General features: G+C 52.0%; 1 protein-coding gene across 1 annotated transcript in view; it reads left to right on the plus strand.

Annotated features, from left to right (window-relative positions):
- Positions 1 to 18,159, plus strand: part of FAM222A (family with sequence similarity 222 member A) — a 110,840-nt gene that overhangs the window by 82,659 nt on the left and 10,022 nt on the right. Inside the window, exon 3 of the mRNA XM_081123342.1 lies at positions 13,709 to 13,836. Within this exon, the coding sequence (XP_080979468.1) occupies positions 13,755 to 13,836 (82 nt within the window). The 5' untranslated portion in view covers positions 13,709 to 13,754. The remainder of the gene's footprint in view (positions 1 to 13,708; positions 13,837 to 18,159) is intronic.

Here is an 18,159-nt window from a genome sequence, read left to right on the forward strand (position 1 = left end):
TAAACGCTCACAATTAATGCCAATCAGGCCCGGAAAAAAGCCGGCCTGGAATCCTGTCTGTTTCGTCTCGTTTGTCAGCTGGTGCTGCTTCATGTTGCACATTTTCATACAATTGCTATAAACATAAAAGGGAAACTCCACAGTGTTCCCAGGCGCCCGGATGGTGTGCGCCGACTTAATTACTTAGTATTCCGCTGTTCACTTGGCCACCCTGAGCGGGCGGGCGGGAGGGAGAGAGGGGAACTTTGTGTGGCAGGGTTTGGTTCTCCTGGGGGTTGGCCAGGGAGATGGGTCAAGCTCCACGCCTGAGTCTCCTGCCTCACCCACCCTGGGCCACGTGGCCCACAGAGCTGAGGATGTCTGTGAAACAAGAACTGCTCAAATGTTTGCAAATCCTCAGGAGGAGAGGGGATCCAAGCCCATCAGACTTGACTTCAAATCCCTAGTGCATATCCTAGAATGATCCATCGGGTTTATTGCCTACCTCCTGCATACCAGGCACTGGGCCGCTTGCCAGCTGGGCCTCAGTTTCCCCATCTGTGAGTTGGGAGTAATACCCCAGTGACCAGGATTTCAAACTGACTGGGATCGGCCTCTGGGCCGAGGGCATCAGATAGGCCTTTTCTCATTCGGCTATTGCACAGACTCCTCGAGGATCGACAGGGAGGTGAGGCTTGGAGTCCACTGCTGGAAGTGGTAGAGCTGGAATTTGGACCTGGATTGCTAGACACCATTGTGCCACCTTGCTGTGCCCTCTCCCCCAGGAGGAGCAGCCATAGGGTTGAAAGGATACGAGAGAGCTAAAAGTCACAGTATACAGTAGGTGTTTCATGAACAGTAGTTGCTGTCATCTCACTGCCAGCAGACAGGCCAGGGGCAGTAGGGGGCTCAGGCCCTGACCTGAGGGGCAGCACCAATACACATGGACCTTGCTGGATGGAGGGTGGAGGGTAGAGAGGTCCATGAGGGGTGATGTTCCCCCTCCTTCCCCAGAAGGCTGGGCCCCCCCAGGTTTCAGGGTAGGGCTAAGGAGGGAGTGGCTGGGAGCATGCCTGGCCAAACCCACGGAAACTCCTGCCCACCACCCCTCCCCCAGGTGCCTCTAACCTGGCTCTGAGGTGCTGGGTGCTGACTGTACACCAGGCACCACATCACTTAACTGAATCCTCAACATCCCAGAGAGTTGAGCATGTTATTATCATTGTCTCCATTGTACAGATGAGAAAACTGAGGTCCAAACTGACCTAAGCTTACACAGCAAGGAAGGGGGGAACCCAGAGTCAGAGTCAGGTTCAGGTTCATCCACTCTGAAGACTTTTTCATGCCTTCCCAGCCCCCTCCCCATCCTGGCCTGTATGTGGCCTCGCCACACACTGTGAACCCTCCCCAAGACCCTTTTGAGCTCTCTGGCTCTCTGTGGATGGGTCTTCTGAGGCCAGACTGGCTCTGCAGGGACACACCAGCCTTTGTGTAGGCTTGGGCCAGGCGGGGCAGCCATCAGGGTAGGGAGAGAGCGGTGCAGCCAATCGGCCAGGGGTAAATGCTCTGAGCCAGGAATAGAGGCCTCTTTGTGTGGTGCTTAGTGGGGGAAGGGGTGCTGCCAGCTGCCACCCTGTGTGACTGGGGAGGTCTGAGCCCTCCACAGAAGTCTGCTACCACCCCCAGGGGACTGGCCAGGAGCCTGTCATCTTTCCCCTGCTGCTTCCTTCCACCATTATTTGCCTTCCACTCATTTCCTGGGGGCCTCTGGCTCCTATGGAGCCACTGGCAGCCATTCACCAGGTTTGCTGTGGGCCTACTATGTGCTGCCACTGGGCCAGGCACTCCACCAAACCCCCACATAAAGGGCAGTATTCCCATGTGACAGATGAAGACACTGAGGCTCAGGGAGGCCAGGTGACTCACCATACTCCCACAGCTGGTCATGAGGTGTGATAGTCTGGGTGTCTCAGGACTCAGGACTACAACTTGAGGTACCCACCTCATTGCCTAGATGGCCTCAAGAAGGCTACTGGCTATCCTGCTCCCTGAGTGGGCACCAGGTGTCCATTTCATCCCTCTGTCCTAGTCAGGCTCTGGACTGATGGCTGCAACTTTAATGGGGACCAAGTACAGGACCCTGTTGTGAGCTGTCCTATCCATGAAATCTCTGAACCTTGAGCTCCTTGGCTTAAAATGGGAATGAAATAGAATCCAGCATGGGGGGATGTGGTAGAGCACAGGTAAAGCATTGAGCTCAGTGTCTACTGCGCACACTCAGGCTGCACAAACATGGCCTGGGTTTCCAGCATCCCTACTATGTCCTGGGAGAGGTGAGAAGACAAACTGAGGCAGTGGGTTGGTGACAGGGATGCAGGAGTAACTCTTAGGAGCATAAGCTTGTGACAGGGGTTGTCTCATTGAGTTCCTGCCGCAGCCCCATTTTACAGGTCAGCACATTGAGGCTCAGGTAACTGAAGTGACTGGTCAGAGGTCCCCAGGAACCAGGAATAAGGAAACAGAGCTTCCCAGAAGGCCTCGCTCTTAGTCTCTTTCTGATCCCCACCTGACCCGTTGGGCAGCTGTCCACTGCAGACACTGACCACATCCCTTTGTGAGCCCAGCTCTATGGGAAGCCCAGAACCACCCTCAAGAAGCCCCCAAAGGCTGCTTGGCTTCCCACAGCATTTTCCAGCCACTTGGGACCAGCTCTCACTCACTAGGCCATTCGCTCTTCTGGGCCTTTGCTCAGGCTGCGGCTTTCACCTTTCACCAGGAGTGCCCTCACTGTCCCCTTCCCCAGCTCGCTCACGCATGCACACGCACTTTCCCTGCGGGGTAACTTCGACTTGCCCCTTCCTGAATACCCCGTCTAGTTGAGGCTTGGAGTCCTCTCTCTGGGCCTTGCACCCTGCTCACTGCCACCAGAGCCTCAAGCCTTTTCATCTCTCTTCCAGCTCTTTAGTATGGCACATAGTAGGCCTTCAGTGAAATCTGAAACAGAGACACAGCTCTGTCCTTCAGGGACCTCAACTCCACCTAGTGGTAGAAACAAATACTAACAGATCATGGCCAAGGCTGCATGTCCGGGAATGGGGTCAAGTGCAGGACACCCGAGGGGGCAGGAAGCTCCCACGCTGGCTCTCCCGCCCTACAGAAGGGAATGAACACTTCCAGGCCCCCACTATGCTTCTGAAAACTCAGCCATGTCATTTCAATCCTCCCAAGGAAGGCAGGTAGACAGATGGGACAAGAGGCTCAGGAAGGCGGATGCTGGCTGAGGCCACTCAGCTTCTGAGGGTGGCGCCTCGATCTGAGGCTCTGCCCATCTGACCCCGAAGCCTGCGCCCTTCTCCAAGGCAGAAAACTCAGGTGCCCATGGGGCCAACCAGGTGGCACAGTGTACAAAGCAGCTGCCACTTAGCCTCGTGGGAACGTGGACTTAGGGGTTCAAGAGCTGCCAGTTTTAGTTTGTTTTCAAGAGAAACTAGACAATGAGAATTTTAGGTGGAACCTTTGTTGTTGTTTTTCTTCTTTTTAGTATTGGCATCCACATCACAATTTATTTTTATTTTAATTTTTTTTTACTACAGCAAAGAGGGCACAGAAAAAATGTTTCTGGGCGGGATTTGCACCCTTCAGTGATGTGGTACTGTCTGGGTGGAGGGCACGATGGGAGTCCCAGGACACCTCACCTTCCCTGTGCCTGGCCAGCGAGAGCCCCCAGAACCCAGAGGCAGCTCCACACACCCCTTAAGACACCCCCAGATGCCGCCTTCACTGCCAGAGGCAGGAGGCAGGGCCTGAGCCCCACGAGGGCACCACCCAAATAGCTATAATCAGCAGCCTCGCCAAGACTTCAAACTCACCCAATTATCCTGTGAGGGAAAAAAAACACAAAATGAAAACAAATTAACATGTTTGCATAGAAGCCGCTGCAGCAACACACACAGCCGTGCGCACGCACATGCTGGCACGTGCCCCAGAGCGGCTCAAGACATCACTGCCACCGTCCCCAGGCCTGGCACCCAACTGGCAGGGCTGGGCTAGGTGTGCCCTGGGCCGAAATGTTCACTAGGCCCAGCAACTAGATTGTCCCCAAACCTGATTGGGCCTTGTCTCAGTCCACCAGCTTTCAGGAGGTTTTTGGTTTTTTAATTTAATAAACACATAAAATTTATTATGTGCCAAAATTTATTCTAACTGATCTGAACCCCTTTTTTCAGGTGGGAAACTGAAGCACAGAGAAGTTAGTTAACCTGCCCAAGGCTGCACAGCTGGCGAGTGGAAGAGCTGGGGTTTGAATCCAGATGGGCCAGCTCCAGAGGCCTGTAACCACACCTTCTCTGTGGCCCTGTCCTGTCTGTGAATTATGTGCCAAGACTTCAGCCTGGCCTTCAAGGCCCCTCCCATCCCCAGCACCTCCACCCTGCCCTGCATGCTCTCCCACACTGAGGGGCTGTGGGTGGGTGGTCATGATCGCAGAGCCAAATGTATATGTGTTCAAATACCTGATATACCAGTACCTCACTGGATGGCCTTGGGCAAGTAGCTTCTCCTCTGTGCCTCAGTTTCCCTCCTGAAAGTTTGGGATAATAACAGTTCCTACCTCAGGGAGGTTAGGAGAGTTCAGTGGGCAAATCACTGCAATGTACTACATCTGGTGGCTGTGCATGGGGTGAGGTCCCTCCACTGGAATGCCCTCACCTTTTCCACACACTGTTCAGTTGGCTCCAAAAGACCTGGCTCACCAGTCTCCCCGAAGCCCCTGTGTTGACAAACACTCGGTTCTGTGGGGTAGAGGAGTTTTTCAGTTTGTGGTAAACTACGCAGTGAAATGAGGGGGGAGAGACCCTAAGGCTGATGAGCAGAGAGGAGAAGCCTGTGAGGCCTAGACCATGCAAGAAGCGGGTAAGAAAGAGAGGCCCCAATGCATCCCTCTGTACAGTGGGGATTTATTGAGTATATACTGTGTGCCTGGCCTTGGAGTAGAAAGAGACCAGAGTGGGTCTGTGAGGCCCCAACTGGGCCACCTCACTGCTTTGCACCCCTGGGCAAGCTACACAGTCTCTGTGGACCCAAATCCTAGAACAGGGCTGTGGAGATGGTTGCAGTAAGGTGACATTCAGTAGTAGTTGGTTGAGGGCCTGGGAACTGCACTCAGAGGTTCAAACCCCTGCCCCACCCCTTGGGGGTAGGGTAGGAGCCAATTCCAGGGGCTGTAGAGGAGCTGTGAATAGCTGTGAATAGCAGGGGACATGGCTCCCTCCTGCCCTCCCTTTGGAGGCTCAGAGAGCAAAAGCTAGGGGCTGGTAGGAAGAAGGGAGAAGTTTCTCTTTCCTCCCCAATTACAAAAGTAATATTCATCTTTTAGTATTTGTAAATGACAAGTCTGTTGCAGAAAAGTGCAACTATCACCCAACCGCCCAGAGCTGGGCACTTGGTCTCATGACAAGGACATTCTTCTCAGGTGTCAGGCATTCGGGGTGTGTCTGATTTTGCCTTGCATAAGTGACCATCCTGGTCAAGCGGGGCTCACATGAGTGCGTTGCTGTATGGACTTGGCCAAGCCCAGGGTCTGACCCTTAGGAAGGGCCCGCTCCACACTAAGCCTGTCCTCGGCCCTGCGCCCATCGGCATGTTCTGGCCTGAGCTTCTGGGAGCCACCTGCCTGCTCGCTTGCCCAGCATCCCATTGTCTGGCATGTGGGGGTTCCAAGCAGCCATTGTTCTGCATACATCTGATCCCATCTTTTCCACATCAGATCATTTGTAACCGTCACCAGGCAATCGGGCCCTTCGCTGATTCAATCTCGGCTTTGTGCTGTCACAGCCGTTTTTCTGCTCCGGGCTGATTTTGAAAAGAGGCCCTTCTTCCGGGCCTGCTTTTTATAAATGGGGGGAGGGGTGGAGATCTTTATGTGTTTGCATGTGTCTGTGTGTGTGTGTACATCCCCAACACATGTGCATATACACACACAGACACATTGGTCTCTGCCTCTCGTCACCGGGAGTAGAATTTGGAATGAGGTAGGTGGGCAAAGGCCCTGGGCTGCCACCCCGACTGCATCCTTTACTGCCTGAGCACCTACTGTGTGCCCTGTGTTCATTCACAGCAGAGTGTGTGCAGTAGAGGAGATAGATGCTAAATCATTCATCAATAAGATAATTTTACAGTGGTAATGACCATGAAGGAACTACGACAGCGAACTACTGGCCAGGGCAGAGGGTTGCTGACTTAGATGGGGTGATCAAGGACAGCTTCTTGGAGAATGTGATGTTTGACTTGAGGTGTGAATGAGGAGATGGAGCTGGCACAGAGAGTGTTAGTGCTACCCAGTCTGACCTGAGATGTTCTGTAAGTATAAAATCCACCCCAGATTTCAAAGACTTAGTATGAAAAAAAGAATAAAAAATATCTTATTAGTACTTTTTAAATATTGATTATGTGTTCAAGTGATACTATTTTGGACATACAGGGTTAAATAAAATAGATTATTAAACAATGTTTCTTGCAGGTACTAGTTGTAGAATATTTAGGTAGAAATAAACTACAAATGCAAAGGCCCTGGGGTAAGACCAAAGTTGGCCTGTTAGAGGACCAGAAGAAAAGGCCCTGCAGCTGAGCAGGGTGATTAGGGGAGAGGGACAGTGTGGGGAGGGAGTGGGGTAGAGGTTCACACAGGCCTCAGAGGATATTGTTAGAAGTGCCATGGAAGTCAGTGGGGAGGCAGTTTCACATGGAAAAGCTCAGCCTGGCCACTGCAGCATGGGGAATGGTATGATGGAGACTTGATAGCACTTGTGATTAAAGAACCAAGGCCTGAACTAGGAGAAGTGAGGCCTTGAAAGACTTATACAATTGGCCCTGCCCCAAACTTCCCACCTTGGAGGTGGAAGCTGGGGAGGGGTCTGAGATTTGGGGGCTTTGCTTCCCAGCTAGGGCTCCCTGAAGGCTCACTTGCATGAGAATGACACCCCCCCTTTCACTCCCTAGGTATTGCCCCTCAGGAGCCGTTGGATCTGGGATTGGGCCAGCCAAGTCTGTTGCCAGTGGCACCAACTGTCCCCTCACCCCATCACTACAGGGGGCAGCTTTTGAACCTTCATGTGAGCACCCACCCCACCCTCCCACTCACCCACCCTTCCACCCAGCACCTCCTCTTAGCCTCTCCCTGCCCTGAACCAGCACTTGTCCACAGGAAGTGGCGTGCCTCACCTCGAGGTTGGGGGTCCTTGCCCCTGCTCTCTCTGTCTTGGTGACTCTGCCTGGTCCCGCACGGATGTGGTGCTGTCAGTTACTCACCAAGTAGGTATCTTCTCCAGCAGCCTGGAGCTGCTTCGAGCTCTCCACACACAACAATATCAAGTCTCCATACACTCGCCTGTGTAGTTGCCTGTGCTTGGAATTCCCTCCCCCTGCCACCTTCTCGTGGCTATTTCCTACCTACCTGCAGATAATCATCATCAACCTTAATAACACTTAGGGAGTTACTACCACGAACCTGGCATTTATATTTGTACTAATTCATGGTAAGGAATTAACTCCTTTTTCAGATGAGGAAAGTGAGGCTCAGAGAGATGGGGGTGTTTGCCCAAGGCCACAGAATTAAGACGTAAAGCTGGGATTTAGTGAAGAGGTAAAAGCTCAGGCATCTGGCTCCAAAGCCCAGGACACAATCCTGGGACTCTTACAAGGCAGCAGGGCCGTGCTTTCGTCTTGACACCCCTAGGATAGGTAGGGCACCCCCTCTCCCCGTCAGGATCTGTCACTGCCTCAGTTTCTAGCACAGGCCCCGGCACATGGTAGGTGCTCCATTTGTCCTCTCTTTTCCAGAAGTTGGAGCGCTGCCCAGGGCAGGCACCTCGCGGTTAGTTCCCATGGCGACTGACGTCACTACGCTCCCAGGCTCGGCCCCGCCCCTTTCCCCTGGGCCCCGGCGCTGGGAGCTGGCCGTGGTGCTGAAGGGCCTGAACCAACAGCAGGCCCCAGATGGCAGCCTGTGCTCCAGTGGGACACTTCCTGAGCCCCGCCTTGCCCGGACTCCCCCCGGCCAGCCTCTTTCCCATCTTTCCTTCAGGAGCCGGTTTTCTGAGGGCCTACTATGCTCAGACCCTGGGCTTAGCACCGTGAACCCATGGAGGACGGATCAGGGAGAGCCACACGGGGAACCCCATTCATTCAATTATTCATCAAACGGTTATCAATCACCTTGTATGTCTCCGAGAAGTCCTTGAGGAACCTGGGCTTCATTTGAAAGTCGAGTAGAATTTCAAGGGGTAGGGAGAGACATGGGAAGGGCTTGCAAGCCGAAGGGATTGTGTGGGCAAAGGTCAGCAAGTGTGGCGGTGAGAGCTGTGTCCTGAGGGACACCTGCCTCGGGACTCTGCTGCCTGCTATCCAGAATTCATTATAGTTGGTTCACTTTTTGGTCTCCCCTATGGCCCAGAACTACCAGGATCTGTGGCTCCAGTGCCCCACCCAGGGCCAGGCCCAAGTGAGGTGTTAGGAACAGTGAGTGAGGACCTAATGAAGGGATGTCCCCTGAGCCAGAGGCCGGCATTTCTGTCCTAGGACCCGTGGGAGCCAGGTGTGCTCTGGCAAGATTTGCATTTTAAAGAGACTGCTGGCTATAGGGATGAATGCAGCTGTAATCTTGGCAGTAGTTGAGGCCTCCTGTTGAAGAGGGCAATGACCCCCACCCTAACCTTAAAAAAAGAGAGTGAAAATCCCTTTCTGGTGCTGTCGCCCAAATGGCAGTGGGAAATAATCACTTTTCACAGGCCCCTTATCCACAGCCAAGCCCTGCGCCAGTTTAATCAGCAGCTCCAGTGTGACTTGAAGATTCCGGGCTTGAGAGATCAGGAGAGGGGTTAAAGAAAATTACCCTCGCCTCCTCCATGCTAATGTAATCTCTAACCAGATCTGCCTAGCTGCAGCTCAAATTGCTTTTTAGATTAACATTTAATTATTAACAGGGTCCCCTGGAAGGCCTCAGGCTTGGAACAGAGATGGGGGAGGGCTTCTCCTCTGGCTGCCTTGCAGAGAGACAGAGTGGGGTGGGGAGGGAAGGGGTAGGGGAGAGTGGGGTCAGGAAGGGAGCGAGAAAGGTGACAGCAGGAAAGACAGGAGAAGGACAGGGAGGGAGTAGAGTAAGAGACAGGGATAGAGATAGGTGAGGAAGAAAGACAGATGTGCATCTTCCTGTTGTGGGGGAGGGGCTGACTGCTCACCCAAATCCCCCATGGCCTCCTGAGCAAGGGTCCCTCCACCCTTCTGTTCTCACCAGGGGCAGGCAAATCTTGCCTCTTGAGGCTTTTTTGAGGCTACATGCTGGCCTGGCTCGTGGTACTAGGGACCGACTCAGGGCCACATAACCAGGATCTGACCCCAGCTGTCCCAGGCTCCCAATCCAGTGCTTATTCACCTCCCTGGGCCTCCTGCCACCCTTCAAAGTCTTCCCTGTGTGTAGCCAGGCCAGGGTGAAGAGGGATGGTGCTTCTGCATTCAGCTTGGGGGCTGGAGGTGAGAACTGTGGGAGGATACCTGCCCCCTTTCCATGAAGGTTGTGAGGTCCTAGGAATAGGACTCTCCTTTGCACATTTTTAGGGAACTTAGAGTCCTAACAGTCTACTCATCGCTTTACATGAACTGCTGGGTTTTTTCAGCTTCCTGTCTTATCCCCACTCAAGATTCTAAATCCCTCAAGGATGGATTTGGCCTTGAGTGGAGCTACAGAGTCCGTAGTGGGCAGCACCTGGGAGGCGATGGAGACTGGAAGTAGAGCAGTCCTTGGGCTTCCTGGGATCACAGCCTCACCCTACTGTGGAGTCCAAGTACCCACGTTCTGCCCTGCTCCAGGGCCAGCCCAGCCTGGCGAGGTGCAGACTGTTGACCTATAGGATCCACCAGGGAAAGTTCTGTCCACCTGCTGCTTTGGGAAAATAGTGGAGGCCGAAGAGAGAGGCCAGGAAAGTCCATTTTTAAAGGGCTAGATTGGGAGTGGGAAGCCAGTTCTGGTTGGATGTTCCCTTTTGGTGGGCCACTCCTTGATTTTCCTTCTCCCAGCTTCCTGTCTCATCCCCACTGAAGATTCTAAACCCCTCAAGGACGGATTGCATCTAGGACCCCCTTTGTGTGCATGGCACAGGGCTGGCCCCCAAAAGATGCTCATGGAATATTTGCTGCCTGAATGAATGAGTGAATGAGTGGGTAAATAACTTCAAAGAGGCAGGGCCTAAGCTTTCTTCATCGCAGTATGGTTTTGCCCAATGCAAGCCTCACGTGTTGTCCTCTGTGAGTGCGTATGGGGTTAGTGGCCTCCTTTCCCTCCTCTCACCTCCTCGCTGTCTGTGATTCCAGCCCCTCCTAGAGTAGAACCAAAGTAGATGTAGGCACTGGGGAGAAGCAGGCCTTTGCTTCTGCTCCTTCCTGCCCAGCTGACTGGGAGCTGGGGGCTGACGAGCACCTGCCACGGTGGAGCCAGGGCTGGGGGCTGCACAGTGTGATGCTGAGGATGCGGGCTCTGGTGGGGATTGACACCCTTGTCTCTGCCACCTATAAGCTGTGGGACCTTGTGCAGATTATTTCCCCTTTGTAACCATTTCCTAATCTGTAAAGTGGGGCTAAACAGCCCACCACAGAGGCTGCTGGAAGGATGTGGTGAGGTGTAGCAGGCAGGATGCACAGGGTGTGGCACAGGGAGCCCTCAGTAAATACGCACTGCTAGTGTTATTAGTACTCAGGTGAGCATTTTTTAGTTCCCCCCCCTTCCCACTGGCCTGGGGGCGGTGTCCTAAAAGTCCCCTGCAGCCAGACAGGCAGGGAGAGATGACAAAAGGCAGGCAAGGCCAAAGGCCCCAATTCTTCGCTCTTTTAATAAAAATAAAGGCAGCCTTTAGACATCCTCCCATGCATTGTTCTGCCAAGGCGAGCTGCAGACTTAATTCCTCCCTGGACCTGGAAAGTTCCTTGCTTTCTTTCCCCTCCCCTGTCACATTTCCTTTATCTAAATCCTTAGCTATGAAAGGGCATATCGACAACTGGGGGTGTTATCTGGTGGAGGGGACCTTTTCCTAGGGGTGCCTCTGAGATAAGGCGTCTTATCAGCCCCCACGTCAGGGACGGTGCCAGAGCATTCTAATCATTGAAAGCTTGCGACATTTTCCCCTTCCTCCCACCCCCTTTTTTTATTATTAAAGTCACAAAAGACCTTGGGCTTATAAACAGCCCGATTTGCAGATAGGGTTTCAAAATGAGCCAAGCTCCCAGGATGGTCCCTGGCTCGGGGAGTAATGAATTCGGGTGGGGACTCTAAGGGATTGGCTTTCTGAAGATGGGAGGATGATGCTAAGCAGAGAGGGGAGGGGCAGGGTGGGGGTCCCGGGAAAATCATGAGTGTTTTAGGTGTCTGCCCCAGTCCTGTCCCCAGCTTGCTGTGTGACCTTGTGCAGGGCGCTTGGCTTCTCTGGGCCTCAGTCCTTCATCGACAATAACCAATTCATTGACTCAGCCATTCATTCAACGCCTGTTTATTAAATGGTTGCTCTTTGCTAGGCCCTGGGGAGAAAAAAACACATGGTCCTTGCCCCTGAGAAATTCAGAGTCCAGTGGAGAGAGACACACGTGAAAACTTGCAGTTACAACTGGGCGTGACTAGGGCTGTGAGGGGGGATACCCAGAGGAGGGGAGCCAGCATGTAAGTTAAAATGGATCAGAGCGGCGGTCCCTGGACTGCCTGTGTGTGCATGAGAGCGCGCCAGAGGGCGTGGAGGGGCGTGTCACGTGGTGTGGCTGAGGGTGCAACAGTGGTGTGTCCATCTGCGGGAAAACGTATGCAGCGAGTACAGGTGCATGTGGACGTCCAGCACCCCACGCGGCATGGCCAAATGTTCTGGGTGTCTCAGCCGGGCACAGCGTGCCCATGTGCGCAGGTGTGTCCTTAAGGGCCCCATCGAGGCTGCTCCCACCGCCCGCTCACATCCCAAGTCCCCAAGGAGCCTCACCTCGTTCCCGCAGTCAAGGGCTTTCATCTCTGCAATAAGCCCACTTCATTCCCTTTTTAAACTGTATAATTTCTGCCTGATTGTAATGGCATATTTTACAATTACCAGAAATCAAAGCCGGGAAGCGGATACTGCAGCTTTTATTGCGTCGCTGCGTTAAGGCTGGCGATTGGGGGGGTGGGGGGCAGGATGAGAACCACCTCCCCTCCCCCTCCCACCCCCTACTCTCTCTCTCTCTTTTTTGAGACAGTAATAGGAGAAAATTGGTTTTGAAACTGAATAAAAGTCCCTTTCAGTGTAAATCATTTCTTTCAGAGTACCTCTGCTGAAAGTAAAATAGAGCATAATGAAAGGTGGTTACGTGATTGTCTTTCATTTACCGCGAGGCCAGGACAGACAGGAGGCTGCAACCGTCTCTGGGAAATACAGGATTGGAATAATTGCGCGGTAACAAGGAGCTTGTTGTGAAATTAGTATCTTAAGAAAGGAGTGAAAAAAGGCCTTTCCTCATGAATACTTCATTATTAGAGAAAGCGGCAGAATTTAGGGCTCCAGACACCTGTTTAGTATTAAGTAACTTCCTTTCTTCCCCTTACACGCTGCACACTCTGTGTCTTCTTTCTCTTTTGAAACCAGCATGAGGATTGAGTTGGCCCAGCTTGGCTGCTTGGGACTCAGGGTGTGGGCGTGGGTCGGGGTGAGGGGGTGGGGTGGGGACAGGGTGCCAGGGCTGGGTGGACATCAGGGATGTCCAGGGTTCCACTCACCTGGGAGGAGAGCACAGGAGAGACCTGGCAAAGAAACTCCCACCCTCTCCCTGTGGCCTCCAGGGCAGGCCCTGCCTGTGTCACCCCGCTCCTCAGGGACTCTGAGTCCTCAGGAAAGTGGATTTTGTGAAGAAAAGGTGTGTTTCCATGTGAGCTCTGAGCATCTGATTCTAGGTGAGTGAGCAAATGTGGTCCAGTCTGGAGCCACGTCTGAGCTGCCACTTGTGGAAACCTCTTCCCAGCCTGGCAGGGCTGCCCTGGGGGGCCCTACCCTTTCCATTTGGGGTAGGGACCTGGGTCAGGGGGCCTGGGCTCAGGGCTCAGTCTGAGATTAAGGCCAGGCTCAGCCTGAGTCACGGTTGGAGCCTCCTTCACTCTCCCAGGGATGCCATCCTGGACACCTCCCCTCCAGGGGTGCTGGGAAGTTGGGTGGACCAACTTCAGTAAACTGGAACACCCATATACTCACTCACTGCTCCTGGGCTCCCATCCCTGCAGTTCTAAAGATGGCCAGATGGGGTCTTTGCCCTTGAGGAGCTCAAGGCTGAAGCGAGTGTGCGTACAGATCCCAGATCCACTCACAGGTGGTTGTAAGGGAGCTGGAAGGACAGCCTGCGGGGGGGAACATGGAGGGGTGAGAATCGTGAGGACCTGAGAGGCCTGGGGGCATCAGGGTAGCCCCTTGGAGGAGGTGACCCGCACTCTGAGCGGTCAGTTCTGGCCCTGTCAAGGTGGCAGTCCAATGCTCAGGAGACCCTGCCTCTTTTCCTGCCTGTGAGGCCACGGGTGAGCCTCAGTTCCTCGTGTGTCTGATAAGGGAGAAAGAGTGTCTGCTTTGAAAGTCTCTGGTGTTCTTCGGGGTGGTGGGAGGCTGCTGGCAATGACTCCCAGCTAAGGGAAGTGGGAGGCGGGCATGAAGCAGTGCATGTGACAAGTGCCTCACCTCCCTTCTCACAGGGACCCTGCCACGGAGTGTGCCACACCGCAGGCCCCCAGCTCAGCCATGCTGGCCTGTCTGCAGAGGACCCAGAACCCACCAGGCCAGCACCTGGCCTGCCCGAGCAAGAGCCTGGAGCTGCGCAAGTGTGAGTGGGCACCCACACCCTGCACGACACCCTCCATGCCTCCCCTTCCCCTCCGCCTCTCCTCTTCTCTGCCCCCTCTGAGTCACAGGGCTTTCTTTCTGGTTTTGGACACATGGAGCTTTTCACATCTTGGGCCTCTGCAGGGCGGTTCCTGGGCAGGGAATGCCGTCCACACCCTGCAGGTCCACCCACCCCGACCCAGCCTTGAACTCTCCGTGTTCCTCTAGGCCTTTGCCCATGCTGTGCTGCCTTTCTGGAGTCCCTCCCCAACAGTGGCACTCACTCCTTTTGTCCGGACAACTCCCACTGGGTGTGGCCTCCTTCCCAGCAGCCTTCTCTGACCACTACCCACACCATGGCCCCAACCCCAGCCCCTCCTGTGACCCCAGCATGTGCCATGTCTGTCTCGCTGACCCTCACATTCCTGCATCAGCAGAGAGCAGGATACTGTGGAAGCAAGTAGGCCTGAATGGGGTCCCAGCTCAGGGCCCGATTCTCTGTGTGACCTTGGGCATGTCCTTTCCCTCTCTGGGTGTTGCTTTTACAATGTGTCAAACTAGGGAGCTCGACTTGGTACCTCTAAGCATCTGTCCTCTTTGACCACCTAGGACAGGGATCCCAAACCCTCTGATCTGATTATTTTTAGCCACCCTAGGGTGGTGGTTTCTTTAAATTTTGAAGTATTTGGAAACATTTAAAAATGGGAGATTTGAATAAAATCTGGATTTCTAGTATCTCTTGGGGGGGGGGGAAGCAGAGAATCTAGTAACAGAGGCCCTTGTTCCTATACTAGAGCTATTAGAGCTGAACTGTTGCCTCCTTAAAGGGGACACATCTCCAGTTCACCACAGTCCCCACCCCTCCCTGTCTACTCTCCTACAGCACAGGATCACTTGCCATTTATCACTGTGCTTACACTGTTGCTTTTTTCTTCTTTAATACGTATTTCTCTTTAGACATGGTAATACATTCGTGTGGTCCAGTATTCAAAAGGAAGGAGGGGGGTGGTGTATAGACAGAAACCTCCCTGTCCCCCCCTGCCCAGCCCCGTCTCCCTCCAGAGGCAGCCAGTGTTGGCTTCTTGTGCGTCCTTCCAAGAGATCTTCTCCACACGTCCCAGCAGATGTGTGTGTACGCACACGTTTTACACACTGCCCTGCACCACTTATCCCTTAGCAGTACATCCTGTGTGTCAGCATCTAAAGAGATTCCTCATTCTTTTGCCATATAGTTTTCCATCGCAAGGGCGAGCCCATAATCTATTCGACCAGTCCCTTTAGTAGAGCTATACCCAGCCCGTTGCCATTACAAGCAGTGCAGCAATAAACAAGCGTGGATGTGTCACAAAGGGGTAAAACTACAGGGTACATTTCTAGAAGTGGATATACTGGGTCAAAAGTATGTGCATTTATAACTTTGATAGGTGTGGTTTCCAAGTCATGCCTTTATCTTTATTAAAAACCTTCCTACTTGTGGTTTTTGGGTTGTTTTTTTTTAGTTAGAAGCTTAAATCTTTATACTGATAAACAAGAAAAAAAGGGAAAATTAAGGCTATGAGTTCTCTGAACGCTGCTTTAGATATCTATCCTATAGGTTCTAGTGTGTAGTATTATTTTTCCTAGGAATTTTATAAATTTTGGCTTTGATTTCTTCTTTGACCTCTAAGGCTCATCTGAAGTTCCACTTCTCCACCCAGTGTTTGTTTTGTTTAGTTTTCTAGTTTTATTACATTATGATCAAAATGTTGTCTATGATTTCTGCCTGTTTGGATTTCATCAAAGTTTTCTTTGCAATACAATCTATGGTCATTTTTTTGTATGAGTTTCGAGGCTTTATGGGAACTTAAAAAAAAAAAAGCTGTGGCTCTGTTTTCAGGATTCAGAGTCTGGTGAGTACCTATTATGTCAACCCCGTTACTTACGTGAGTTAGGCCTTCTGTGTCCTTACCTCCCTGCCACGGAGAGAGAAATGAATGAGGCCCAGTTATTTCTTCTTGCAGCACCTGCAGCTTTGGCCTTGTGGATGGTGATGCAATGTGATTTAACACATAAATATTAATACCTTAAGTCTTCATAGTGACTCGAATCTTTCTTTACTGAATTTAATACTTTGGGGGCAGATTCAGTTTCATCTGTTCAGAGTAACCTCTGCTCTTCTAATTCGCATTTTTCTTGAAACCTTGGCCAATCCTTTTATTTCAGCCTTTCTGAATTACTTTGCTTAGATGTGACTCATATACTATAGAGTTGGACTGAGCTTTGTGATTCAACCTGAATGCCTTTTAAAAATTTTTTGAGAGCTTAGCCCATTGACATGTATTGATATGACAGATGTCTCATCTTAGCTCATTTTGTGCTTTGCTGTAATTGCTTTTAAAAGTCTTTCCCTATGTGATCCGTGTTCTCTGCTTTGTTTTCTGCACCTACTAATCATGAGAAAGGTTGGTGTTTTTGTTCTACTGGTGTAACTTTAAATAATACCCTAATTTTCTATTTCTTTGGAACAGTATCTATTACTTTCTCTAAGATGAACAAAATAGTGAAATTGGTGTACAGTTGACACTTGAACAACACGGGTTTGAAGGACATCGGTGCACTTACATGTGGATTTTTAAAAATACATACATACAGTACTGTACATGTATTCCCTCTTCCTTATGATTTTCTTAGTAACATTTTCTTTTCTCTAGCTTGCTTTAAGAATACAGTATATAATACACATAATATACATAATATATGTTAAAACGCCTTGCTGACCAGTCACAAGATAACTCGTGTCTGCACTTACATTAATTTTAAACACCTTGCTGACCAAAGTAGCCGATGCACGGGTCAAGTTCTGGCTTGAAATCGCCGATCAGCAAGGTGTTAATCAGCTGTTTTTACTATCGGTAAGGCTTCCTGTCAACAGTAGGCTATTGGTGGTTAACTTTTTAGGGAGTCAAAAGTTTTATGTGGGTTTTTGACTGTGTATGGGGGGGATCAGCACTCCTAACCCCCGTGTTGTTCAAGGGTCAAATGTATTTGTTTTCTTTCTACAACATTTCCTTGGACTTCACTTCATACCTTTAAACCTGTATCACCTGATGTCAGCTTTAAATGATGTCCTTTGATCCCAGCTGTTAAAATGAGGGCATCTATGTACTTATACTCCTGTCCCCTCCTCCCCTCCCTTCTGTATTAGGAATACCATTACTTTATTCCTGGGGCTTATCATGTTAGCATCTGGTCGCATCCCCACATCCCCCTTTGATTGCTGCTGTTCAGCTACCAGGGTTCCCTGCCTAGCCCTCTGCTGCTGGCTGGAGGCAGGGACTGGGCATGATGACCTGGGCTGGTCCTTCCTTCCTGCTCCAAGGCTGGAACTAGGGAGTGTGGAGGCTACCAAGGCCATCCTGCTTCCCCTGCCCACTCAGACCCTTTGACATCTTTGCACTTATTGGAAAAGACACTGGCTCTGCCTGTAATTGAAGGGCACAGGAAAGAGGGAGGCAGGAAGGGAGATAAGCAAATTGAATTGGGCGCCTTGCCGCCAGTCAGGGCCTGGACAGTTGGCAGAGGAGGTTCCTGCCCTTTCCTCCTGGGCATTACTCTTGGGCAGTCAGGCCCGAGGCCCATCCTCTTGTCCCTGTGGCCCCTGGTTTCACGACCAGACCTTGAACTGTGCTGTGTTTCTCACTGTAGGAAAAAGGTCTCAACTGGGCCACCTGCAGCGTGACCTTGGCCACGTCAGTCAGCCTCTTAGGGCCTGTGTTCCTCCTGTAAAGTCAAGGGTCAGATCAGACAGACCTAAGAAGCCATCCAGCTCTGACCGTCTGTGGTGATGTCAAAAGCCCAGTGAGGGGAAGGTATGGCCCAGTCTGAGGCCCCCCTCCCTCCTCCTATAAAACGGGATCAGAGCAGCCTGACAACCCGGCTGCACCAGGACTGGCCGGCACATTTGACCAGCAAACCAGAAATGGCTGCACTCACCTCACTAGGATCTGAGGTCAGGCAGGCAGAGGAGCTGGAGGGCATGGACAGCCGTTTGTCCAGGAGCTTAGCTGGCTGGCAGTCATGGCCCGTGCTAGGTGGCTGGAGAAGGGGAGTGGGGAGGGAAAGCCCATTCTTCCCTCCCCTGCCTCAGGCCGAAGGCCTTGGACTACTCCTGGCTGGCCAGAGTCCCTGGGTTCCCAGCAGGACTTGCCCACCCCGGACAGGAGCCTATTTTTCTCAGCTGCTCAGGACCCGTTAATAAATATTTGACTTTCTCATCATGGTGTTGGTACAAAAACTGAGTCGTGTCGTGCGCTGCTAAAAGTACAGCTGTGCAGAGATCTCCAGA

Source organism: Miniopterus schreibersii (assembly GCF_964146895.1).
Source record: "Miniopterus schreibersii genome assembly, chromosome: 20".
In the NCBI taxonomy this organism is placed as follows: Eukaryota; Metazoa; Chordata; class Mammalia; order Chiroptera; family Miniopteridae; genus Miniopterus; species Miniopterus schreibersii.